The sequence below is a fragment of the Myotis myotis genome, unplaced genomic scaffold, assembly GCF_014108235.1.
Source record: "Myotis myotis isolate mMyoMyo1 unplaced genomic scaffold, mMyoMyo1.p scaffold_m19_p_9, whole genome shotgun sequence".
Lineage (NCBI taxonomy): Eukaryota > Metazoa > Chordata > Mammalia > Chiroptera > Vespertilionidae > Myotis > Myotis myotis.
In genome coordinates this window covers 67,515,637-67,542,884 of record NW_023416401.1, presented here as the reverse complement: position 1 = coordinate 67,542,884, position 27,248 = coordinate 67,515,637, and the positions used below count along the sequence as shown (strand labels likewise).

Here is a 27,248-nt window from a genome sequence, read left to right as displayed (position 1 = left end):
AACAGTTCATGGACCTTGAAAGTCTCCGTTTTTCTTCATATTCACTTCTGATTACCCAGGCTACATATGACCATGCTTAGACCATGTGTGTTTTGGGTTTTATGGCCCACATGTGTTTCAGCTAGTTGTGAGTATACTGGGAAGTAAGTGTCCAGCTTCAGGTGGGTTGCAGAAAGTCACCCCTAACTTTTTCACTAAGCCACACCAACCAACTATTTTCTCTCTCTTTTTTTTGAATATATATTTTATTGATTTTTTACAGAGAGGAAGGGAGAGGGATAGAAAGTTAGAAACATCGATGAGAGAGAAACATCAATCAGCTGCCTCCTGCACACTCCTCACTGGGGATGTGCCTGCAATCGAGGTACATGCCCTTGACCGGAATCGAACCTGGGACCCTTCAGTCCGCAGGCTGACGCTCTATCCACTGAGCCAAACCAGTCAGGGCCAACTTTTTTTCTCTTTGGAAAATATGGTATTGAACACAGTTATCATTCTTTCTTCCTTTTAAATTATTGATAAGATATGGAAGTGGCTCTTCCTTGAATTATAGTTTATGAAGGAATTACTCTTGTATCAATGTGGAAACTAAAACCTATGGTGTCTTTAACTGCCTAGCGGAATATTGCCGGGTAACTTACAGCCATGAGGGTGAATTACATAATAATTGGTGAGGTAGATAGGGCCAATCCATAATAACTTTTCCCATAGTTGGTTTTAGTTTTGAATGAGTTATCATATTTGTAATTAATTTTGTTAGTATATACAAGTATAAGGAATATCCTTGCTGAAAAAGGATTAAATGATGTAATATTTCAGGAATAAATCATGTAAATAGTACTTATGTAATACTCTGAAAATACGTAACTTAGTCTACCGTAAAAGCAGCTTTCATTCTCCCAGTATTGGAGATGAGTTTATGCCAGATACTGTTCCAGCTGCTAGATATTCAAAAGTGAAAAAGATGGGCATGTATCTCTGCTCCCCTTAGGCAGCTGAAAGTAAAACAGATTGAAAAAAAAAATGGAGATATAAAGAATTGTAGGCTGTTTAAAACAAAACAAACAAAAACAATGTTTACTAAGGCAGGGAATAACTGGGGCAGGGACCTCTGTTGGATGAGGGATTAGGAGAGGTCGCTCTGAGGGAAGGACAATAGTGAGGCCTGAAGGATAGAACAACCGAGTTGCGTGCAGAGCAGGGCAGGAATATTCCCAGGAATCAGTGTGACATGGGGATAGGCCCCAGTTTGGAAGAGCTTGCTATGCTGAGAGCAGAAAGTGCCGGGGTCAAGACGGTGATTGGTGGGGAGAGTAGTATATACTAGTATATAAGCCAAGAAAGAGGGGCAGGCAGGAGCCAGCTCATACAGGCCTTTGACCACATTGAGGAACCTGGATGCTATCAGTGCGTGCAATGACATGGTGACTCTTCGGAGAAGAGACTGGGGAGGGCAAGAATGGATGAGGTCAGACAGCTAGGAGGCTGTTGCTCTGTCTAGCCTAGGGATGGTGCTAGTGCATAGCAGGGTGGCAGCAGTGGGATGGAGAGAATGGGTGGATTTAAAATACTTTGCAGGTAGACTTGTCTAAGGTGAAGGAGAGGGAAGATTTACAAAAAATCTCTTGGGTTTCTGGTTTGAATCTTACTGGTTTGAGCAAGAGAAGAGCAAGGGTTCAGTGTTAAATGTGTTAAGTTTGAGATGCAGATTTCTTTGTAGAGCTGTCGAGTTGGATGTATGGAGATGGGTCCTTAGAGAATTCAGGAACACAAATACAAAACATATAGATGGTATTCAAAGCCTTGGGAGGGAGGAGATCACCTAAAGATTGAGAGAAAAGTGCTTGTGGCCTAGCCACAAGACACAGAGTTAAGAAGAGAAGGAGTCAGCAGAAGGAGTCAAAAAACTGAAAATGAGTACCAGTGAGTCAGGAGGACAAGCAGGGTTATGGGGTTTCCCGGAAGCCAAGTAAATTAGGTGCTTAAGAGTGTAGAGTAGTCCTGTGTCCTGTGTTACCAAGAGGTGAAAGAAGATCAAGTCTGAGACATGGACGTTGAATGAAGCAATTGCAGGGTCATTGTGGCTTTCACAACTAGTGATACTGCAGTAGTGAGGGCAGGAGCAGATTTGAATGGGTTAAAGGTACAGTAAGGAAGAAGAAACAAGTGTGGCCTACTCCTTGGAGAAGAGAAGCTGGAGGGTCCAAGGACGCTCTTTTTAAAAGATGGAGAAGGTCGAGCATGTTTTCATGCCCATGAGAATGACCCAGCAGAAAGGAAGAAGTTGCTGATGCAGGCAGAGGGGCTGGCAAAAAGAACCAAGATGTTAATAAGCCAAAGGGATGGGATCCAAGGCCAAGAGGAGGAGGGCAGATAGACTTTCTCTGTGGAAACAAGACAAGGTGCATGCAGGTGAACCCCAGGCTCAGATTGGGTGGTGAGAAGATAAGAGAGATCACATAATGGCTTCTGATTTCACAGTGACATGTGAGGAGTGTGAGCTGAGAGTGAATGGGGAGAGGAGGGTGGAAGGGAGTGAAGAAAGGGAAAAGCACAAGAGCTGCCCTGGCAGGTAGAGCCTGAAAGTGCAGTAGTGAGGCACAAACAGGCTTGTGACTGAAGGAAGAGCAGTCAGCTGATTTGTCCCCAGAGACAGTTGGGGTTTTGCCAGGCATGTACAGTGGAGGGAGAAGGGGCCAGGGGATTTGAATGTATTTACAGCAGTGCCTGAAATGATGGCTGTGGAGCTGAAGCTCTGTATGAACACAAGTAAATGCAGGAGAGAGGACAATGTATTGCAGAGTGGAAGGGCAGATCCTTGTGACCTGAGTTTGGTTTTTTTTTCACAGTATACATCACCAATGGTTCTCCTTCTCTCTGTTTTTTAGGATGTCTGGAATGGCTGGCCTTTTTAGCATCTCTGGCAAGATTTGGGTAAGTAATTTTAAATATACCCTTTGTGATTATCTTTGCAGAGGGTTTTTTTTTAAATATATTTTATTGATTTTTTACAGAGAGGAAGGAAGAGGGATAGAGAGTTAGAAACATCAATGAGAGAAAAACATTGATCAGCTGCCTCCTGCACACCTACTGGGGATGCACCCGCAACCAAGGTACATGCCCTTGACCGGAATCGAACCCGAGACCCTTCAGTCCACAAGCCGATGCTCTATCCACTGAGCCAAACCGGTTAGGGCTTTGCAGAGGGTTTTTAAAGAGTAAGAATGTAACTTTTAAACCATAGGAAAATAAACATTGTGAATACTTTTATAATTTCACTTTTCTTATTAAGCCACACAACTACTCTCACAAGGGTCCCCAGTGGAAATGTGTCTTTGTGTAGAAAGGCATAAATTGAACAATGACCAGTAACTGTTGTGTCAAAGTCATACTTTTTTAGATCAGAGATGAATCTCTTTATCAAAGCTGAATCAGGCTCATGTGGTTTTACTTCATTTTATATTCCCATTGTCATAATCTACAGATCAAAGATTAAGCCCGAAAGTGAATTTGTATGTCAGCAATCAGCAAACTATAGCTTGTGGGCTGGCCACCTGTTTTTGAAACATAGCCATGTTCATTCATTACCTGTTGCTTTCACTCTAAGAGGTAAAGTTGAGTAGCTGTGACAGAGACCATGTGGCCCACAAGCCTAAAATATTTGCTTTCTGCCCCTTCAGGAAAAAGTTTGGACACTCTTGCTATATGTGATTGTATCATTTCACTGAGTCATTTCAGTGAATTCAAACTATTATTTAGTTAAAAGTTTGGACAATTATATAATTTTGAATGTGTCACAAAACCTTGTGCTCCCCTTTATGTGTAGAGTGAGCTAAATCCTGTCAGATTTAGCACAATTGCTGTGGAATTAAATATATATTCTTAAAGTATTCTACGTCTTCAAAATGAGTTCCTGTATTTGTCTTTCTAAGCTTTGTGTAGGTCGTGATGTTATTTTGGAACTTAATATTCAAGGAGCTCAAGAAGACTCTGTGTTTCTCATGCACGTCGAGATATGTTGAGGGAAATTCAAGAGCAACCTTTTGTGTCTAAGTTTTTAAGTTGTGTTTTATTTTCTGCCTTGTGAGATGAACCAGAAGCGGTACCTTAGGCAGGGTTAGGAATCCTGGGGCTGAGATTCTGTCTGGAGCAAGTGTTTGGAGAGACCGTCAGTCTTTGTCTTCTTATCTCTTGTCACAGTTGGCTACAATGATGCAGGGAGGCGTTATCTCTTTTCTAGAGGACAAGCCATTATTCTCCACCTTGTGTATATGTCTCTGAACCCATTGCTTTTCCTCTTGTAACTGTTGTTACTAGAATTCTTTGAATGCTTAGCATAGAACCCGCACCAAGTACATACTTGATAACTGTTTTTGTTAGTTATATTCATTAATTATTGTCATTATTTTGCTTTCCCCCTCTGATTAGGAAACAAAAATGTTTTGTTTGTATTCATTTATTTTTAACAAACTCTGATGGCAGGATTAAAATAAGGTTTTATGGCAGTTGTATAATGTGTACTTGGTAGCTAGGTTTAGCATTTGAATGTACTTAAATATTATTTGACTAGAGGCCTGATGCACAAAATTCGTGCAAGAGTAGGCTTTTGCGGCCGCAGCGGCTTCCTCGATCCTGGGGCTGCAGATCCGGCTTCGTCCGGAAGGTCATCTGTTCTAATTAGCATATTACACTTTTATTATTATAGATTTGATATGGTGAATTTGTGCTGCTCACTAAGCTAATACGATAACTTCCCTCTTCTCAACGTTACTGTAGTTACGCAGGCATATGGCAAAATTTAGCCACTATAAGTGTGCTGCATCTTTGGGAGGATAATCCATGTGATGGAGAAGGTCTAATGCTTTGTAAATGTCACATGATGAGAAGTAAAGACCATGAGTATTTAGACTGGAGAATAGTAAGAGTGTATTTTAAAACTGTGAAATATCCACGGTGTTTTTTATAGTGGCATATCTTCTTTTACTTTTCTTTTCTTGCACCTAATATCTAGAACAATATTACAATGAGATGGTACACATCCACAGGATATATTTCTTAATGTCTGCAGGGGCCTGCAAGGTTGTGTCTTGTTGCAGAGGGTATGACATGGAAGGGGAAGTAGTAAAACCTTGGCTGTCACTGGAGAAGTCTTTCTGAGCTGCTCCATTCAGGGAATATATTTGAGGATTCTTACCTGTGTCTAAGAAGGATAGAGGGGATGTAGGGCCTGTCCCCAAACTCCTCAGAGTGTATCCTGTGACATAGGTAGAATGTAAATACAAAAGGCTGTCAGTCTTTCTGGGCCAGCCCAGCCCTAAATGAGACTGTGCAACACTGGGCTGGGTGGGTGGGTGCCCCTGGGAAGCATCTGATCTCACCTGCAGTAGTTCAGGTCCCAGTGGGAGTGCTGGCCTCCTTGGGGAGGAAGGGCTCTCCCTCTGATCTGTGAATGTGTTGGCCTGGCTCCATTGCTTAAATTCATCTGGCCACTGGTTGGAATATTTTTATATATTCTACTCTAATGGTATCTTCATTCAGTCTTCTTACTCAAAACTATATGTAACCCAAAATTGGCTCTAAATCAGTCATCAATAATAAGGTGTCATGCCCATCAGGCAACATGTTTGTGTATTTTAAGGAAACAGTAGATTGCTTCCTTGTAATGAACACACACAACAAGAATCAGTATTTTCCTTAAGTGAAAACTATCGTTGCCTGGCAGTTAAAGAAACAGAAACACAGAAATTTAAAATTGAATTTGATAAATTTTAATCAGTCATGGCCTGGAAACATCTATATATATAAAGAGGTAATATGCTAATTGGTCCTAACGGTGTCCCAGTCATGTTCAACAGGTTGTGCGTGCACAGGAGCTGGTGGGCAGGGAGGGGGGCGGGGACTTGCACCACTGGGACATGAGGCTGCCGCCAGAGGCGTCAGGACGGGGTGGTCCCCCCAGCAGAGGTATGCTCAGGCCCGCGCAGGGGAGCATCAGGACAGGGGTGGGGCCTTGGCGGAGAGCTCTTAGCACTCCTGTGCCGAGGTCTGAAGGCACAGAGAGGATGGGAGAGCAGATGGGCAGTTAAGGAGATCAGGCCAGGAGGGGAGAGCAGTGAGGGGCAGCAGGCAGGCAGGCAGGTGAGCACTTAGAGCTAGTGTTTCTGGATTGCGAGAGGGACCCGAGATTGGAGAGGGTGCAGGCCAGGTTGAGGGACCCTCCCCTCCATGTATGAATTTCGTGCACGAGGCCTCTAGTTCTGTATAATAAAAGCCTAATATGTTAAGTGTCCTGCCGTCTAGTTGGCCGTTCAACCAATCAAAGTGTAATATACTAATGATATGCTAAGGCTGCTCAACTGGTCACTATGATGTGCACTGACCACTAGGGGGCAGATGCTCTGACTGGTAAGTTTGCTTGCTGCTGGGGTCCAGCCAATTGGGACTGAGCAAGATGGGCTGGACATGCCCTGGAGCCCTCCCGGGTCCCTCCGCGGCCCTGATTGTGAATCAGTGGGGTCCCTTGGCCTGGCCTGTGCCCTCTCACAATCTGGGACACCTCGGGGGACTTCAGCTGATTTCGGCCCAATCCTGCAGGCCAGGCCAAGGGACCCCACTGGTGCATGAATTTGTGCACTGGGCCTCTAGTGTGTGTGTATGTATATATATATAAAGACTTCAAGTAACTAGAACAGGGGTGGGCAAACTTTTTGACTCGAGGGCCACAATGGGTTCTTAAACTGGACCGGAGGGCCGGAACAAAAGCATGGATGGATTTTTGTGTGAACTAATATAAATTCAAAGTAAACATCATTACATAAAAGGGTACGGTCTTTTTTTTCAATAGTTTTATTCATTTCTAAAGGGCCGGATCCGGTGGGCCGTAGTTTGCCCACGGCTGAACTAGAACCAAGTACCCTAACACTCAGGTACTCTAAAACCATTGTGGTGGCAGATAATGTAAACAGATAAAGGTTTATGTCTGCAGCTGTGAAAACAAAACTTGATTAATGAGACTTTAGTAGTAATCACCTAAAAGACCATATTCTACCAGCCCTCTGTCAGGATTTCTCTAAGAAGCTCAAATAAATCCTCCAAAGTATCAGCAGATACAAGAACATTGAAGTGGAGCTTATTAAAATAAGTAGGTATTTTGAATGTGCTAAGAAATGTGTGACTCACAATGCAGTGACACAAAGGCAAATGATTTACTGCATTCTAGAAAATAGAAAGGTTCTGAGGGTTACTTTAATCATTTATTTTGCAGAAAGGGCATACGATGCTGTCTAGAAGGATTTATAACTGCACATAACTCATTCCAACCATATGAGTAAGGCAAATGGGCAGATATTTTTTATAGAGCAAGTTCCAGAATACTTACGTCCATAGGTCAGCTCAAAGGCAGACTGGCTTTCTCTATCTTCTAATTCCTTGGCACATTTCAGGGATTAATCCTGATCACCTCACTGAGTCACCAAGAAAAGCATTAACTATGTTCAGTACATAGAGTTTTCTAAAGTAGGAACCTGTGCAGTATTTAGAACTTCCATTGAAAAGGATTTGACTAAACCATTTGAAATCCCAATACTTCTTTTGCCTGCTGGGTTCCAGAATGCTGGATTATTCTGAATAAACAATTGCCTTGGCTGAAGACAGAAAAATGACCAGTGTAGACAACAGTTACAGATGACAGTGTTACAAATCCAGATTATTTAAGGATTTTCCAGTACCTATAACTTACCTAACAAATATTTATTTTTTAAATATATTTTATTGATTTTTTACAGAGAGGAAAGGAGAAGGATAGAGAGTTAGAAATATCGATGAGAGAGAAACATCGATCAGCTGCTTCCTGCACACCTCCTACTGGGGATGTGCCCGCAACCAACATACATGCCTTTGGCCGGAATTGAACCTGGAACCTTTCAGCCCGCAGGCTGACGCTCTATCCACTGAGCCAAACCGGTTAGGGCCTAACAAATATTTTTTACATGGATCAGTGTTTAAAGTATTTGCTGAGTTTTTATATCTATCTCTTCACCTGAGTAAGAGATTGGAGAGAAGAGATCTCAGATTTTTCTAGATTAGTTGAACAAGCTTTTTTGTTTGTTTATCATTTAGATTTAAGCTAAAATGAAGTATATTATTTAATTGTATTGACCTTTATAAACAGAAACCAATGACTTGAGTAATTTAGATTTTGAGAAATATTAAAATGGAAACTTGGACTCATTTTTAGTTATTACATCTGTTCTAGGCAAGTCTTTCACTTGTTATCTCTGCCTGCTGATGACATTTAGCTTGGAGCCATTTTATCGTGTGCCCAGTAAATTTCAAATGGCTGTTCTTGAAGCTATAATGGCCTGAAACCTACAACCACTAAACCTTCTTGAGGAAGCATGGCTCCTGTAATTCCCCATCTAAGTGGGTGTTGACTCCAAACTACCACTTCATATCTGTAATTTCTGTGTGATTTTAGCATGGAAATAATTTCCAGTTCAGATTGTCTCTCTCTCTCTCTCTTTTTTTTTTTAACTCTTCGGTATCAAATAAGGTTCTAGGGGATAGTAAAAAAAGAACGTGCACTCTACTCAAAACCTCATGAAATCTCATTTCCTCATAATGAATTAACTGGGAAAACCTTCTGTCTAATATTACATTTTAGGTTTTATGGTGATTTAGGAAAGCTGTTAAGGATGGGTAAAGGTAGAGAAATGACTAGAAGGAGGAAGCATGGAGATGTTTAAAATGATTGATATTTTCTAAGTAGTATTTAGTTCTACTTAGCAATTGGTCAAGGCTCAAGAAGTTTAATTTTTATGGATTCCATATTACAAGTAAATATTGAGGTATATATAATTATTAGCAGAGAGTGACCAAAAAAAAATCTGTCATTGTGGAAGAAGGGACTAGAAAAACAATTCTGTCAGAGTTCTATCAGATTATGAGCTCCAAAGAATGAGAACTCTTATCAGCTATAACCTTGAGTATACTCTCAGGTTCCTGCTATTGTAAAGCTTGACTTGTTCTGAGGAATCGCAGATGCATAAACCATTGGATGACCTTGTGGGAGCTCCTCTATGTGGAAACAATTTGCAGACTTGAGTGATAGCTGGAGAGCTAGATTTAAACATTTTTGGTCCTCATTATAAATAATTTTTCTTTTAATTACAGCATCTTCACAACTATTTCACAGTGACCCTTGGAATGCCTGCTTGGTGTTCTTATGCCCTTTTCGTCATTGCCACCTTGATTTTTGGCCTTCTCATGGGTCTGGTAAGAGATAATGCCAATCTTCGTTCCTTTTCTTAAAGCCTGATGGGTTTTATGCAAAACTACAAAGCAGCCAAGAAAGAAAAAACACATAAACAAACATTATTTTGTGTGTAATCTAAGCAGTTAAGTAGCATTTGCTTATTTGATACTGCTTACAATGCTAATTTGAGAAATAATGGAAAATTCATTAAATCATTATCTTTTCATTCTAGCCTTTATATTTTCTGAAGATCTGTGCTCCCCAAAATATAGGCAGTGATGAAAAGAAACGTTGAGATCATACTTGAATTGATAGTTTGCAAGACAACCCCATCAGCAGTGATTTCACACATTGCCTACTTGATTAGAACTCTGTGGTGATAAGGCCAATGCTGTGGATCTGTTCCTCCAGTGAATGAGACGATTCTTTTCTTGTTCATATCCTCCAATTAAACCTCTAACCCTGGCCAGCTGCTTACACATACACTCTCCTTAGTCTGAGGTGGATTTTATAAGATAATGTTGAAAGAAGGGACTAGAAAACACAGTCAATATTGTGAAAAAAAAAAAAAAATCAGATGCAAAGCACATCTAGTGCTTACATACCTAGTAGGTCTTTGTGCATTTTCTCCCTAGATATTTTAGGTAAGAATTGGAATAATAAATTTATTTATTTAACTATGTAGGCAACTATAAGTATTGTGGCATGCTTTATTCTTTGATATAATTTGTTAAGCTTTCGCTGATCCATTTGATTGAGCTTTAAACTAATTAAAACAAATTCTTAAATGCCCTTATACTATATATGAACCACATAGCTTCTAACTACTATATGATAGGAATAAGTGATGATTACTAAAAATGTATATAAAAAAGACAAACTTTTAGTTAAGATTATCTTAAAAGTTTGTCCTTTCACATTATAATAAATTGTGGCTCTTTAGCAAAGTCTTTTTTTTTTTTTAATCCTCACCTCAGGATATGCATTTTTTTTTGTTTTTCATATATTTTATTGATTTTTTACAGGGAGGAAGGGAGAGGGATAGAGAGTTAGAAACATTGATGAGAGAAAAACATCGATCAGCTGCCTCCTGCACACCCCCCACTGGGGATGTGCCCGCAACCAAGGTACATGCCCTTGACCGAAATTGAACCTGAGACCCTTCAGTCCGCAGGCCGATGCTCTATCCACTGAGCCAAACTGGTTAGGGCTGCTTTTATTAATTTTTAAACAGAGTAAGGGAGACAGAAACATCGAATAGTTGCCTCCTGTATGTGCCCGACAGGGGATTGAACCCACAACCTAGGTATGTGCCCTGACCAGGGCTAGCATAATCTTTTTAAAATAAGCTTAAAACATTAGCAGTTGTTTTATAGCAAGTCATAAGTTAGTACAACAGAGTCCTATTCCAGGGAGCCCATTGTATTTTGCCATGAGCATGCTTCCTTCATACTATGGTTTATATTTGAGATTTGACTAAATGTTAACCTCACAGGTGGGGATAGAACTTAGATACATCATTCATTAGGTCCTAGGTGTGTTCCCATTCTGATGCACTAACCATACTGCTATTAACATGCCCCTAATGGTCTGGTCTAAAAGGATTTGACTTTGGATATAAATTTGACCTTGGATGTAAATATACTTCTCCCATCTACCATCTGGTCCTAGATTTTTCTGGTAGTATATTCTTGAGCCACAGGAGCATGAGGTTCATGTGGAGGGAACAATATGAGATCCCTGAAGACTAAGGTAGAGCTGTGGAGAATGTAGGTTGATTGTGAGCCTAATGCAAGACCGTTGGAAAGTCTTCTCAGCATAAAGTTTTAGAGTTTTATCTTTCAGGTTTACTTTAAACCCAAGAAATCATGTCAGATGTGCCTATGTCCTAAGTTTATTTGGAAACAGATTTAAATAATCAGTGTAGGAAGGTTATTAGGGGCTTGACCCAAAGAAAGAAGAGAGTTGATTCAAGACTGTTCAAGTGATTAAGTGACATAAAATGTTATTCCTTTATAAGAAGTTGGGTCTCCTCAGACTGGCATTCAGAGCTTTCTCTGGACCTAAGTGCCCCCATGACCCAATTTGGTGTAGCTTAAAGGAGCTAGACCTCTGCTGCCACCCAGCTCTTCCTGACTATGCCCAGGGCCTTAAATGTGCCTTCTTCAAATACATCATTCTTAATCCTTCCCAATGGTTGTAATCTCTGTATCTCTTAAGTATCTATCGAAGTGCTTTATTCATTTTTCTTATGAAACTCAATTGTTCTGTATTGATTTATAATTAAACTGCCATTTTTTTTTCTTTTTGAATCTTGCCCCCAGATGTTAATGAACCAAATATTAAATAAATTAATAAATGAAAATACAGGTGGTAATAATTCTGAACAAAATGTAGGATACTCATTTGACATTTATAGAATTGAATCAAAAGGACTATGACTTTGAGTTCTTTAAAATTTTAGAATACCTTTAAGACATTGGTGTAGGAAGTACTATTACTATTTATGGTGAGGGGCAGCCCATGTACCGACCAGTTCGGTTTGTCCAGAAGAGTGTTTTTTAAAGGCCAGTGTAGACTTGGCTGATAGTGTCTGTTTTCTTATACCTGCATGATTCATCTATTTTTAGTGGGCTCTCTTAGGCATTTGACTTTGTGACCCCTGTTTTCAAATATTAGCATCTCCCTATATTGTATCACATTTAAAAAAATAGGAAATTCTTAAGTATACCCTTTTCTGTCTTGAGGACTTTTGACCAACTGCTAATTATTTATCTATGAATATCTGGTTGTAGAAGGCTTAATTTTTAAGGTTATTTGAAAATAAATGTCCTACCTACTCACTATAAAATCACCTTTTACCCCTCCAGGTCTTGGTGTTAATATCAGAATGTTTCTATGTGCCATTTCCAAGGCATGTATCTGAACACCCCGGTAAGTGTGATAAACTCATGTAAATAGAGTATTTTTGGAATTCTGTGTTGTGCCCTTTCGTGCTCATATAGGTGGTAGATTTCCCCCTGATGTGCTAGGTTACCAAACCACCACCACTAAATTCCTTAAAATATGTTCTCTATATAGATTTAACAAAATTCTCTTTTTTCTCTCTTAAACTAAGGAATATTTCATCTTGGCAATTCCTTTTTCCCTTTAAGTATGTGCCCTTCATTAATCAATTGATACCCTTTTCTTCATTCAAACTGGAATGAAAAGGGAGGGAGGGAACTCACATTTATTAGGACTTTATTGTGTGCCTGTAACTATTCCAAGTGCTTTGAAAGAAGTCTCCCTGCCTGGCCAGTGTTGTTCATTGGTGAGTGTCCATCTATGAACCAGGAAGTCATGGTTCCATTCCCAGTGGTCAGGGCACATGCCTGGGTTGCAGGCTTAGTACCCAGTAGGGGGTGTGCAGGAGGCAGCCAGTTGATGATTCTCTTTCATCCTTGATGTTTCTATATCACCCTCTCCCTTGCTCTCTTTGAAATCAATTAAAAAAAATGTTTAATTTAAAAAAAAGAAGTTTCCCCAAATCTTTGTACTGTTTCACACTGTTTCTGAGATCAAATAGCCCTGGATTTGCATGTTTTTAATTCTATTTTTTTTAAACTTTGCATAAAGACTTTTATGAGACTTTGTTGAATTTTATGTTAGAGTTTAAATAAGCTATATTTCTTTTTAATTTTTGAAGTTTTCAATACTTTGGGACTTCCATAGATAAAGTCATGTGCTATGAGATAGGGATACATTATGAGAAATGCATCATTAGGTGTGATTTGGTCTTTTTTGCAACATCACAGAATGCACATGCACACACACAGATGATACAGTCTTACTTTATACAGCTGGCAGCAGAGTAGGCATTTAAACCAGCATCACCACAAACACACGAGAATTACCTTGCTTTTCTACAAGATGACTACAACAGGAATTTTTTAGCCCCATTAGAATCTTACTAGAGGCCTGGTGCATGAATTCGTGCATGGGTGGGGTCTGGCCAGCCTGCCCTAATGGGGGCCCATCGGCCAGGGCTGGCGGAGGGAGGGGCTGCAGGTGGTTGGTGGGCTGGCCCTGCCCCTAATTGGGGTGTTGGGGGCCAACTGGGGGCGGGGCTGGCCAGGGGGAAGGGGACCAATCGGGGCCCAGATCAGGCTGGTTGGCTGCCACAGAGCATGTCATAGCCATTGGTTGTTCTGGTCATTCCACTGTTCCGGTCACTGGGCTTTTATATATTTAGATAGGACTGCTGTGGTATATGCAGTATGTCCTTGATTGAAATGTTGCAATGCCGCACATGATTATAATTAGAAGGTATATTATGTTCCTTAGAATTCTTAGAAGTAACAGAAAGCCAATTTAAAGCAATTTGGGGAAAAAGGAAAATGTATTTAACACACACAACTGAAAGCCCAGGGTTGTTCTAGCTTCAAGCACAGCTCAGGGATGTTAGATTGTGCTCCCATGTGACTGATTTCAGTGTCTGTCAAGAGCGGTAGCAATCACTGTAGAAAGTGAGAGCTTTTCCTCCGCACTCTGGCAGAAACTGCTGGGAGCACTCTGATTGGCTCAGCTTGTCATATGGTGAATAAGTTACCACGGCTAGTGAGTAGGTCACTGAGCCAGGTTCTACAAGGTACAAAATACAAAGCCTGAGGGAACCTTTGCCCTCCTGGGCTGGGCTAGGACACCAACTAGAGATCTGTCCTGGGCAGTAACAGCTTCAAGGTGGAGAAGACTGTCGTGTGCCCCCCTTTCTTTATTCCACAGCCAGTTTGACTGCTGAGTGACCATTGTTTATTCAGAGGCCGTTCCCCTCTCTTCCCTCCACAGAGCAGAGTCGGAAGTCAGAGGAGGCTCATAGGGCTGAACAGTTGCTGGATGCAGAGGACGAAAAAGATGACTCAAACGAAGAAGAAAACAAGGACAGCCTTGTAGACGACGAGGAAGAGAAAGAAGACTTTGGTGATGAGGACGAACCAGAGGAAGAAGAGGAGGAGGACAACCTGGCTGCTGGTGCGGATGAGGAGACGAGTGACACCCAGGACCAGGGGCCCCCGAGGGAGCCCCTGGAGGAAAGAGAACCCAATGAGACTAAGGAAGATGCCCCTGGGCAGCCCCGTCCATCTGACAGGGAAGACACAGTGAGGCAGCGCAAAAGTCAGCATGCTGATAAGGGACCTTAGGCTCACAGACTATTTCCAAGAACATAGAGCAGAGGAGTGTGCCGGCTTCCCTCTGTCTGCAGTCTAAATCAAAATCCTCCTTGTTTCCCGAGCAAGCTTCTCTTAAAAATCCACCTTAGTCATGTAGTCTCGGCATTAAGCTTAATGTATATTAATGAGACTCCTTCAAGCATGACAATCAGAATGCGTGGTGTTCGGATATGCTTGGGGATTCGGGATCGGCACACATGCATACACTTGGGGCGAGAGAGTTTTGACCAGAGGTAGCGATGCCCAGCCCTCGTGAGGACTGTTCATTGACAAGGCTGCAGGCCCCATAAAGTGAAAGCAAAGCAGCCTGTGCATCCTCATGTGTAGCAGAAGTCTTGCTTCTCCTGTGTTAAGAAGTTACTTTTGTCAAACTATAAGAAACATCAGGCACCATAGTACTGGGTCACTTTTTTAGAGAGAGAAATGGAGCGGGCCCTGGATTATTGTAGAAAAGAGCTTGGCAGTTGTCTTGACTTTAAATTTCCATTGTTATGTCTTATTTCTTACCTGTCCCATTTCCAGCTGTCCTGCCAACAGCCTGCAGGCTCCCCACACTTCACAATGCTTCCTAGTGAGACATCAGCTGCGTTTAGTGGATTTAAGGGTTTAGTTAATCAAAAACCGCAGCCCATGAAGGTGGACTGCCAAGCAGCTCAAATGAATTATTGTAACCTTTGGGGATTCAAAAAGTGGTAGGGATTTTACAGGAGACAATTTTGTTGTTTTTTGCCAAAATGGAGTAATTTTTTTCCCCCAAAAGTCCCTTCAGCAATATTCCTTCCCGACCCAGAAGTCCCCTAAGTCTTGCCAGTACAAGGTAGTCTTGTGAAGAAAACTTGAATACTGTGTTGTTTTGTTTTCATCTCAAGGGGTTCCCTGGCCTTGAACCACTGTAATAATAACTGAACATTTCTGGTTCTCCTTCAGTGATGTGCTTTTGGTGAAAGAATTAATGAAAGTGAGTATCTGGAAATGAAAGATTTGGTTTCATTTCCTTCTTTCTTAATCTTGTAAAGAATTTTATCCCTGTAAATCTCTCAGTGCTCAATCTACTAAAAGTACCCAGGAGGCCCAATTTCTTTTAAAAAATCCATCCATCTACTTCTGCCTTACCTGATTTATGTTTTAGAATAAATTCATAAAATTAGATTCCAAACCTTATGAAAGATGACTAAAGTTGATTCGACACCCCTTGGGTCCAGACAGAATAATAAGTAGTGAAGGCTTATGAAATTTAAAAGTTTCTGTCGTTTTAAGAAAGAAATATGCAGTGTACTCTTATCTGGCTGTTTAGATAACCCTTTTCTTCCATTAACTTTGAACACGGGATCATTGGAGGGAGGGAGCGGTTCTGAAACTTGCTCTCTTTCTGTGCTTGAATGAGCCTGTTGCAAATTTACACAAAAGGGGTTTTTATTCTGCCAGAATCTAATTTTTAGAGATGGTTATTTTTCATCTTTTCAATGCAGTTACCTGACAGCCTCATCCTGCAGCATGAGAGTCACCAGATTTTTTGCCCTGGCTGTTTTGGCTCAGTGGATAGGGTGTCAGCCCACAGACTGAAGGGTCACAGGTTCAATTCTGGTCTATGGCCTGTACCTCAGTTGTAGGCTCCCACATGGATGTGTTCTAGTCAGAGCTCTTGCGGGAGGCAACCAATTGATGTGTCTCTCACATGGATGTGTTTCTCTCTGTCTCTCCCCCTCCCACCCTTTCTAAAAGTCAATAGAAAAATATTCTCGGGTGAGGATTACCCCCCAAAATAAGAAAGAGTCACCAGCTTTTGGCAGCTATGAAGCTGGGGAGATCCTGACCAGACCAAGGACATCGGATCTCATTGTCCTCCCAGCCCTTCAACCCTTCCCCAAAGACCCTCAATAAGATGGTTTGACAACCCCCCCGTACCCCCCAAAAAAGAGTCACCAATAATAGTTTTTCTCTTCAGACAGCAACACAACCTCAAGTTAGAGGCCATCAGAAAACTGAGGGGCTAGGAAAATCTTGAATTTGCTCGTTTTCTTTCCTTCCGTAAGGTAGGTCTCTGATACATCTTAACCCGGGAAGCTTTTCTGGATCATTGCTGAGCTGGGCGTGCCCTCCAGCACTGGATTTCTTCCTCTTACAATCAGCTGAATTGAGTTTGCAAAGATCATTAAGCTCAAGTTCAGAGCTACAGACTAAGAAAGGATTCAGTTTGGCTTTTCTATATAAGCTCCCCTCCTTTGTAATAACATCATTTTTTTTTTAAGTGGAATATTTGACTAGAGAGGAGGGAATGAAATCTGCTTTGACTTTTTAGAAATGTAAGGCCAATTTCCAGTTGGATATATATATATATTTCTCAGCGATACTTTAAAAAAATGGAGTGAGCAAAGAAAAGCATCTTGGAGAAGAAAATTCATTAGAAGTTTAAAAGTCTGGCTATGCAAACCATTTCCCCCCCCTGTTTTTCCTGTTTTTCAATATCCTGGCAAAAGATGGGGTTTTTACCAAGTGGTCTGATAAATACTCAACTAATTTCATTTCTTTCCACCTGAGGCCTTTACATTGTTTTCAGTACTGACTGAATGTAAAACTAAAGGCAAAAAGTCAACCTAAAATAATTTGAAATTAACATTTCAATGGGATTTTAAGGATATTTCTTATATTTATTCCAGGAGTCAAGTGCATGGAAACAGGATTTTCATTTTAAAAGTAAACATTAGCCATGGTTTCCTATATTGTAGTATCAGTTATTTACTTACACAATGGTATTTTGTATAAATCAAAATCAGGTGAATTAAAAGTAACTGAATAGTTGGAGCAGGTGCCTTTTCATCAATGAGGCACCTTCTACCTAGCTTTTTCTTAGTTTCCTTTATTACATCTCTTCCTAGGCCTGTTCCACTACCCAACTTGCTTAGTGATCTTATATTGAGGTAGCAAACAAGCGTTGGCCAGGTTGGCTTTTGACACTGGAGAAAGCCACATTTTTATTTATTTATGGCCCAAATCTGTTGATAGCTCTGGTGTTGCTACATGATTTGGGCATATGTAAGCCTGCATCCTGTAATATCTTTGGAGTAGATGATAAAAATATCTTTCAGGGGAAGTATTTACTGTTACTGTGTTACCGAGTCAAGAGTGAAGGATGGGAAACATTAAAGAGTCAATAAAAGGTAGACAAGTCAGGGTACACCTGAGATTTCAGCACCTTAAATTGGCTTGAAGTGAGAGAAAGGAGATTGGTGCTTTTGCTAATGTATCAATGTCTGTCTGTCCCTTATCTCCGTGTCGAAGTGTTATTTCTGCCAGTGTTATAAATGTGTGGTAGACCCATCCTGTTAAATATGACAACATTTTGGAAAGTATTCACATTCTTTGTGCCAACAGAAAAGTTCCTTGTTTAGTATCTCTTTACCTCAGCCCTACGTTTTGATTCTCCTGAGGTTACAGCTTGTCTTGCAACCAACGTGGAGTCATCAAGTCTGATGAACCTCCAACAGCTTGTGAACAGCTTTCCTGAACCAGGAGGTTCTGTTGAAAGGCCCATGACAGCTTCAGACCAGGACTTGGCCTTCAGGTGGCTTATTCTCAGTAAAGTTTCCTGTGTACTGTGACATTGTACTTGTATATGTGAGACATACTAGGTACACCTTTGACTTGTTTCCAATATAGTGTAATTGTATTTGTTACTAAATAGCTTATTTGTGCAAATGCAATTTTTATACTGAAAATACTTCTTATTTGTATTGCAATACATTATAAATTTATTATTTATATTCCTTGTAATAGTCTTGATTATTTAGCCCACGGTACTTAATTATTTTCCTCTTCACCCATGTATTTATTCTTTGCCTCCTCAAATAGTATCTGCAGCAACTGGAACCACGATAGGAGTTTCTAGCAGAACGTTGCCTGAATTGCAAAGCACCTTAATCACAGAATTGTACATAATCCTTGATCCTGTGTTTTCATTTTATGTAAATTTCCATTTGCCTCAAAACCTATGATAGTGCTAAGTAAAAACAAAACCATCGTTTTTCATGTAACTGTTTTCACAAGAGTTGTTTGCCTAGGCCAGTGATGGCGAACCTGTGACACGCGTGTCAGAGGTGACACGCGAACTCATTTTTTTGGTTGATTTTTCTTTGTTAAATGGCATTTAAATATATGAAATAAATATCAAAAATATAAATCTTTGTTTTACTATGGTTGGAAATATCAAAAAATTTCTATATGTGACACGGCACCAGAGTTAAGTTAGGGTTTTTCAAAATGCTGACACGCCGAGCTCAAAAGGTTCGCCATCATTGGCCTAGGGAGTGAAAAAAGATTACTGTGTTAAAAATGTTCTCCTCTGCGTCCATCCCCCATCCAGTCTGTTCATTTTTCCTCTTTATCCTCTTCTCCTTGACTTGGTGAAACCCACACCATGTGCCTTTAGCTGCTCTGGAAAGTGCACAAAACAAAGGAGGAGCCATCAAAGGGCTCCTTGTCACAGCCATTGTGTTGTATATAGAATCTCACTGCACTTGCCTCTCGGGTCTCCTTCTGTCCTGAGGTCTGGGGGTGGCCAGGCTGGAGCAGATGGCGCTGAGATGATTGGTCTGCACCCCAACCTTCCTGGCACTATGGCAGTGGAAAGCACAAAGGAGAGGTGACACTTAAAAACCCCTGGGGACTAAAACAATGGAGATTAAAATGCTCACTTTTGAAAAACAATGGAAGGATGTATAATACAAAGAAGATGATTAAATTTCCATACCACTGAGTTTCCCTCCCCCAGAGAAGCTGGCTCAGAATACATACTAGCCTATATAGTGAAAAAATACCCATTTTGCAGTGTCGCAGCCTACCTGAACTTGGTCCGCACATCCTTGGTGGGAGCAAAACCTGTAGCTTTTGAAGCCAATGACACGGAGTTACAATGCAACTCCCTGCCTTATCCCGATCTTGGAGGCTCTTTGGATCATATTCCACAGTAACTGGAGTTCTTTCTTAGAACATGTGAACCTGAGGTTGATACTGTATTAGACTAGTGTAGGCTGTGTTAACAGACCCCCAAATTTCAGGGCCTTTAAGAACAAGAATGGTGTTACTGTGTCACCTAGTCCAACTCCGCCATTCCAGGGGGTAGTGGCCATGCTTCAGGAAGGTTTTTCTAGGATCCAGGCCCAGGGAGGCTCTGTTCTCTGTGGTTTCTAAGGTGACTGTGGTCACCTTCATCCCAACCAGTCAGAAGGGAAGAGTGCATGGAGGAGCACTCAGAGGTGAAAGGGTAGGCTGCCAAGAGGCACACGCGCACCATTTCTGGTCACATTTCTTATGAGAGGACTTAGTCACAGGGTCACACCTAACTTAAAGCGAGGCTGGGATATGCCATCTCAGCCACAGTGACTTCACCTTCTTTACCTTTGTAACCCGAGTGCCCCACAAGGGTAAGCTCCTGAGAAATAGCAGTACAAATGCCCACGTGGACTAGACCATTACTGGTCTGCAGGATACTAGAGTTTTCAATTGTGAATGATATGCTCCCATAGAATTTATATTTTATTTGGGAAGATGGACATTAATAAGTGGGATAAGAGTTCCAACTGGAAAACTTAAGAGATGCTATGTGAGTTTATAAAAAAGAAACCTGAGCTAGACTGAGGGTTTGGTGGTAACATGACCAGAGGGCAAGATTAGGAATTGAGGCAGAGATGGACTTGGGATCCCTCAGATGCACACAAGCAACCTTTAAGATGCACACGTGGAGAAATAGGACTAGCATTCATCTCAATGGAAGGTTCTTTGTGGAGCCACTAGGGTAGATTCTGAACTTAATTTTCCTTTTGTAGAGGGGAGTGATGGAGGCATAGTTTCCAATTAATCTTTGCATGAGCTCTACCTCCCATTTTAATATCTTTGAAATCAGCATATATTGAAGTCAGTAATTGATAGGCTCCATAAATCTCCCTAAGTGTGATTCTAGTTAATAGACATATGATTAATCATGTTAATCTAAAAATTATCCTTTGGAAAGATTTATGCCATCAGAATTCTTTGTGTTCTATTACTGGCAGGGCATATAATTCCTAAAATTATTTATTATAATTAGTTACTGGAGTAGAGACAATAGGATAAACACAGAGCACATTTGTGCCCCAAAGGGACCAACTGCTAGGCTCATTAAATTATGGAGTTGTCATGCTATGGGATTATTCTTCAAACTCTAGCTCTCTGTGCAGTAAATTCTAAGCATGAATCTCAATCTAATAAATAGCATTAGAAACCAGCATGTTATGGGTTGACCGTTGACTGTTAACTATTTTGTCTAATAATAATGTACAGAGTATTCTAAGACTTCAAGTTGTTGACTACTTCATGAATAGGAAACAGCTATGGGCAAAGCCACATGATTAAACTATAGCACCAAGTCATTTGACCCTCCTTCTGCGTGTGTATTCTACTGACTAGAAAAGTGTTACCTCCTAAAAGAACAAATGTCCTTTTAAGTGGCACAAAATAGGGTGATTTCTTTTCCTTCTATGCTTTTTAACATATGTGAATAGTATTGGCATTTGTTTTAAAAGTGAAGGTCTACTCTCATGCTGTAGCAGGAAGATAAGCCCCCTGTCCTGTGAGTACAACACAGTCCTAGCGACAGGTTAAAGCAGTGGCTTCAGGAAACAGCTAAGCTCCGGACTATTCTAGAGCAAGGAGACCTGCCTAACTCATAATATGCAAACAAAATAGTGATTTAGGGTAAATCCAAGTCAGGAGAGATCTCAATGTACATTGTTCCAACAAGGGTTAAACTGTTGGCCTTTTCGTAGGCTAATGATATGGAACCTTCAAGGGAGGGCTTTAGCATCTCTAAAACTTATTTAACAACAAATATTGTGGAGCAGGAAAATTGAAAACCTCCCACTACAAACACTAGAAATGCTGGCTAAAGTGTAACTGACACTTTTTTTTTTTAAGGCAAAGCTGACCTTAAAAGAAAAAAATTCACAGGAGCCAACCACGGGGCCAGTAAAGAGCCCCGGTCCTGGGCCTGCCCTAGTAGAAGTGGTGGAGAGCTGCTGCCCTAGGGAACCAGGGAGTGTATGTTTTGTCTGCCACACAGGTGTAGGATGCAAAGTCTTGACTGTAACAAGGTGGGAGAATGGAGCTGAAATTGTGTAAAATTCCCAGCTACATCCTTAGTGAAACAAACAAACAAAAATGCCTTCTTAGCACATGGAAATTACAAGAAAGCTCCTCTGTCTTGGCCTGGTGTTTGTGTTGAAAAATAGGAGACTTCCCTGAGAAATCATATGGGCCTGGCCTTACACAAATGGAAGTTTGAATGTACACTAGCTTCATTGCCTCCAAACCAAGAAATACTCATAAAAATGCTAACAGAGGACGGGGGAATATTAGCAGAGGCAAGCACAAAATTACCTGCTATTGAAAACACTGTCAATCTGGTATAAAAATTCCTATAAAGCCCCACTAAGATGAACTCGCAATCCAAAGTCACCAATTACACACAGAAACTATCCATCAGAGATCAAGATTAGACTTGCCCCACACTTTGGAATAATATTGTCAGATAAAAACTTTAAACTTAAAATGTATTAAAACCATGAAAGAGGCAACATAAAACACAATAAAATAAGGTACTTCTTTCCTCACAATAATGTGTTTCAGGTTCATCCATGCTGCATGAATCACAGTTCAATCCTTTCTAATGGTGTGTAGAATTTCACTTAATGAATATTTATCACATTGTTTATTCACTCTGCAGAATTAATTGACAGACATGTAGAGTGTTTCCAGTTCTTGACTAGCCCTTTAAATCCTCTGATTATGGGACTTTCCAAGGACTACTTTACTAATAATAATATTTGGAGGAAATCCTGAAATGTTAGAAATATATTCCTTAGGATTTTCCAAGATTTGTACTTGCATTACCAGAGAGAAACGTAGATCACCCTTACAAAGGGAAGATGCTTAAGAAACAGATATAGCCCAGGTCTTCCTAGGATTGAATCCCTGGTCTACCATTTGTCAGTGGTAAGTTAGTCAAGGTACCTAACTTCTCTGTGACTCATCTTTACAGTGGGAGTAGTAAGGGAAATCCACATCCATTAATAAAGTTCTTTTTTGTTTGTTTTTTGTTTGTTTTTTATTATTTTTTTGTTTTTAATTAAGTTCTTAAAGGCATCAGAGTTGAAAAGATAATGGATGCCCAGGTTCTCAGGCCAGGATCTAGAGTTAGAAAGATCAGGAATGTGGTCCTGGTGTTTGGGGCTGCCTTTCTCCTGAAGGCATCTGCTGTTTCTCGGAGGAGGGGTGGGCAGTGTGTTACAGAGCCTGAGTGATGCTTTTGAGAGCTTTGGCTAAGGATGGGAGGGCATGTGAAAACTCGTTGGTTGAGTTGGATCTCTGATAGGACCGACAGGATGAGCCATAAGTAACCAGGCACCCATAGCTCAGCCTCAGTCTACCCAGCTTCTAGAAACAGGATGATGTGATCCTGGGAGCAAGCATAAATGCTGGAAGGAAGTAACTTGGTAATGAGAGTTGAGGAAATTGAATTCTTAAACTGAGTGGTGGGTTCTCTTGATTTTTTTACTTTGCTATGAGGTAGGATTCTGTGGTCTAAATAAATCTTGGAGCTCCTGTAGCCCTGTCTTAGTGGATTGTTGCATTCAAAGGACCATAATCTAACAATCAAAAGGAAACAATTTCTTTGTATTCCTTTCATTCTCAGCCTCTTTTAGTGCTAATGCCATCCCTTCATCAAGCCAGCATTATCCCCCCTTTTATTCTTTAGTCTACCCCTGAAATACTTTCTTTAGTAGTCCCAAAGTGTGGGCATTAATTGCTCTGTTTCCCCCTCTAGTTTCCTCTTACCTGCCAGCTCTCTGCTTTTATCCTTCCTGGAGAAAAATCCTTTCTGATACAGATTCCCCATCTCGGCTTGTAAGGTTCTTCTCACTGCACAGTTATGTCACAGAGCTCCAGGAAAGTAGTACATACCACAGTGACATTGCCATAATCCTCCTTGATTGAGAGGTGAGGTGAGAGAGAGGCCATGAATACCCAGGTGTCAAAGAAATTGTGCCCGTGTGCCTATTACACTTTCCATCTGCTGCCCCAACTTCCTAGTTTATTCTGGGCAGATCAAAATCCCCGTCAGGTGCAGCTGCCTCTGCCACAACTCATCATTGTCCTTTCCGCAAACATTGGAGACAGAACGGGAAAACTCCCCGATGGCCAACATGTCAGATTTAGTATTTAATCCGTGCCCCTGCTAAGAATATCCACTCCTCTCCTCTAGTCCCCATTCTTCCTGTAATGAAAGATGACATCTGACAGACCCCCTTGAGGTAGAGGCTACCACCAGATGCTCCTCTTCTCCACACTAGGAGCCAACATTGGCCATGTCCAAGCCTCCAAGTCTGACTGGGCAGCCAAGGTTATCCCTCCATGGATTCAGCCATGCTGGGTTCTTTCAAATCTCCTCTCATCACAGGAAACCTCCCTGAATTAGAAGCAAACTGGTGCCCAATCTGCAAGAAGAGCTGTCTCTTGGAATTGCTAAGATTTGGGTGCTATTTTTGCTTATCTGAGAAAAGACTTCATTAAAATGGAGTATGCCCGAAACCAATTCCAGCATGACAGCAGGGCTGCATCTGGGAATGGCTGAAGGCATTTCCCCAAACCTGAAAAGGGTTTATTGCTTGGCTGCCAGACAGCTAAAAGGCATCTTAATCTACATGTTATTGCCTCCTACTGGCCAAACACCTGAACAGTCGTAGGCTAATTCCCCCCATTCTGACAATGTTTGTGTAAACCCTTTGAAGTGTATATCTCTGCCTCACCTCAGGACAAGTTGTGTTAATAAAAAGCATGGGGTCCTGGAACTAGGAGACTTTAAGACCTTAGACTTAAGATTTAGCTCCTCTAATTTAGCTCCTTTAGCTAAGCTCCTCTGACCCCCAAATGCCTTTCAAAATTATGCTTTGTCTCTGGATTCCTATTTAATCTACACACAGCCTTCTCCAGATTTCCTGAACCCTTCTAGATGCTGGGACAAGAACCCCAGGAGAGTATCTTTGCTATCACCTCTAGTTTCCTAAATCTGCTCAATACCTCTGGTGTGAGCCCCATTAACTGGTCCTAAGTCCCTTACAATCCGTTCTTCATCCATCTCAGCCTAGATCTTTTTAATCAATAGTGGAATTCCAGGAAGCTCTTGCTTCAGGATTAAAACCCAGCAAATCTTGATTCACTCACCTACCTGCTCCAACCAATAGATTTGCCAACACTCATCACCGCTGGTAGACAGTTCACCTTAGAATTTCTTCCAGCCACCTACTTCTCATGGACACATGCTCTCAAGACCATAACATTAATGACACCTTTTCTAGCTTTGACTTCATAAGTGACCCCTGGTGTAGTATGTTAGATGCTGGTATCTTTTTATTTGTTTGTATAGGCAATGTTTAAATCACAACTCAGGATTTTTTTATTTGGCCTTTCTTTGGCATGGTATTTACCACAAGTTTCTCAAGTTTCTGGGAGCAATTATCCTGTTCCAGTGTTTCCAATGTCTGCTTCTTGTTGATTTCACAGCAGCAGCCAGATCCCCTGGAATGAATCTGTTCCCACCAGAGGAGCAAGGCAGCAACTTTGCTCCAAGCAGGGTTGACAGGTCTGCTCATTCCGTTGACAATGGGATTTACAAAGAAGTTTGATGGCCATGGAATCTGTCTTAAAATTAATGTGCATTTTGCAATTTCACAAGGCAATTTTTTTCTTTTAAAGGCAATTGCTAGTGAATATATTATAGTTACTTCATCAGCCTGATTTCCAAATTGGAACTATTTTTCCTTCTCCTTCCAATTACAGTTTTCACTTCAGCAAAGCCTCAGCTACATGGCTCCGACTTTCTGGAGTCAATTCAAGAACCCACTCTTTATTTCATTGTTCCAAGAGTCTGGTCTTCATACCAAATTGCACTCTTAACTCAGGTGATAATTTAATTCAAGGTGCAGTTGGATGTCACATGACAAATTCTAAGACTTAGAGATTCGCCTCCCAAAAGTGACCCATCTAAATGCACAGGCTCCACGTGGTTCAGTCTTTCTAACCAACACAACTCAGCCCAGGAACCAGAAACATAAATTATTAATTCTAGTTCTAGAAAGATACTAAGGAAAGCCCAGTTCCTTTTCCAGACTAATATTTCTTAAAAGCCACACTTGATTTCTTTTATCCTTCTACTACCTCTTACATGGGTGCATGGGGTTAGCCTTCAACCTTCACCTCTTTGTCATTCTCCATTCTCTTCCCTCACAAACTTTCCCCTCTCCGAATACTTTTCATTCTCCTTCCTTTTTCTTCCATGCCATGTTTTTTTCTCCTGTCACAAATAAATCTCATCCTTTTCTGCTACAAATCTTTTTATCTTTTACTTTATTTTCCCTCCTCTCCACCTGAATTCACATAATAAGATCTAAGGTAAGGAGGAGGGCAAAGAAATAAATGGGATACAGCTATGCCATTCCTTGCCGGGGACAGGGAGTAGGGGGGATCATCAAATACTCATAAATTAATATATTGTCTCTGTCACATTAAAATGAAATAATAAATCACAGCCCATATAATTTGTTGCCTCTATATTTTTGCTCACCACCTCCTTTTCCACTTCCCCCTTTTTTCTCTCTGAGTTTGACCCTTTGAGTCTTTAATCTAAAACTAGAAATGAAATGGTTTTCTTCCTTCCAGCAAGTTTTACATTTCACTGAAAGGTGTTATAATTAGTTCTCAAGTTAGTGATATTAATTCAATTCTTTCTGTTTGCCCAGAAGTAAAGTAGCCTTAAGGGTGTAGAGAGAAAAAATAAAATCTTACATTTACTGCTCCACCATGAGAAGAATTTTCTCTCCGTCCTTCTTCTTTCCTCCATGTCATCAGAATAAGAGTATGCAATGATTAATATTTGTTTGTTCATTTTTCTGTATGAATTTAATTTTATACATAAAAGTTTCTCCAGAGGGCCACATTCTTGTTAGCGTGGGCTGATTTAAGACGGCTCTCCATCATTAATAGTGAAGGTAATTCCATCTCCTAATTCCAGATTACTTTCTATTGGCTTCCTAGTATATGTCAGAAGCAAATCTAAGCATATTAAATGAATGCCTCTTAGCTTCCTGACATTGAAGATAAATTTAGAAACCCCAATTTTAGTTATCGCTGGTGCTTTTGAAGTATAGCTATTTCCTAAGACTTCTTGAAGCAGATCAATAGTGAAGGAGTGGCTCATTTTAGGAAAGCTGACACCTAAACTCTAGATATACAAACACATAAATGTGAGACGCTCATCAAAATTATTTGCTGCTGGTTTTTTTAAAGTAGTAATTCATTGTGGCGCATTTGAACAAGTGTTTGATTTCTAAAATGTCAGACCAAGCTCACTATCTTGCATAAAAGCAAGATATCCCTGAAGATACATCTTCAGATGAATGGGGTTCTAGATATTTTGCCTCTATTAAAAAGGAGTGCTGTTCAGAGCCAGGAAATGACTCGTCAATAAGTTGCAATTTGAATGAAAGCTGAATAGTTAATGATTTAAATAATTTTTTGTTAAATTTTAGGTATGATAATTATACATGGCTATTTTCTTTTATTGTAAAAGCCTTTATCTTTTTGAGAGACATGAATTGATATGATGTCTAGAATTTGCTTTAAAAAAATCCCATGGGAAGCTGTGGAGAGAGGATGGAAGAAATAAGCTTGCTGTGAGCTGGCAACTAGATAATGGT

The 27,248-nt window shown here is 40.6% G+C and overlaps 1 protein-coding gene across 4 annotated transcripts in view; it reads left to right on the top strand.

Moving 5' to 3' along the window:
* The window catches only part of TMX4 (thioredoxin related transmembrane protein 4), a 38,490-nt gene extending 20,263 nt beyond the window's left edge, over positions 1 to 18,227 (top strand). Inside the window, exons 5-9 of one of the 4 annotated variants that reach the window (XM_036321356.1) lie at positions 2,889 to 2,934; positions 9,172 to 9,273; positions 12,124 to 12,187; positions 14,081 to 14,263; positions 15,391 to 18,227. In XM_036321356.1, the coding sequence (XP_036177249.1) occupies positions 2,889 to 2,934; positions 9,172 to 9,273; positions 12,124 to 12,187; positions 14,081 to 14,263; positions 15,391 to 15,407 (412 nt within the window). In that variant the 3' untranslated portion in view covers positions 15,408 to 18,227. Of the gene's footprint in view, positions 1 to 2,888; positions 2,935 to 9,171; positions 9,274 to 12,123; positions 12,188 to 14,080 lie in introns of all 4 variants that reach the window. The other 3 variants (XM_036321355.1, XM_036321353.1, XM_036321354.1) reach the window with 3 other exon arrangements.
* The last annotated feature ends 9,021 nt before the right edge of the window (positions 18,228 to 27,248 follow it).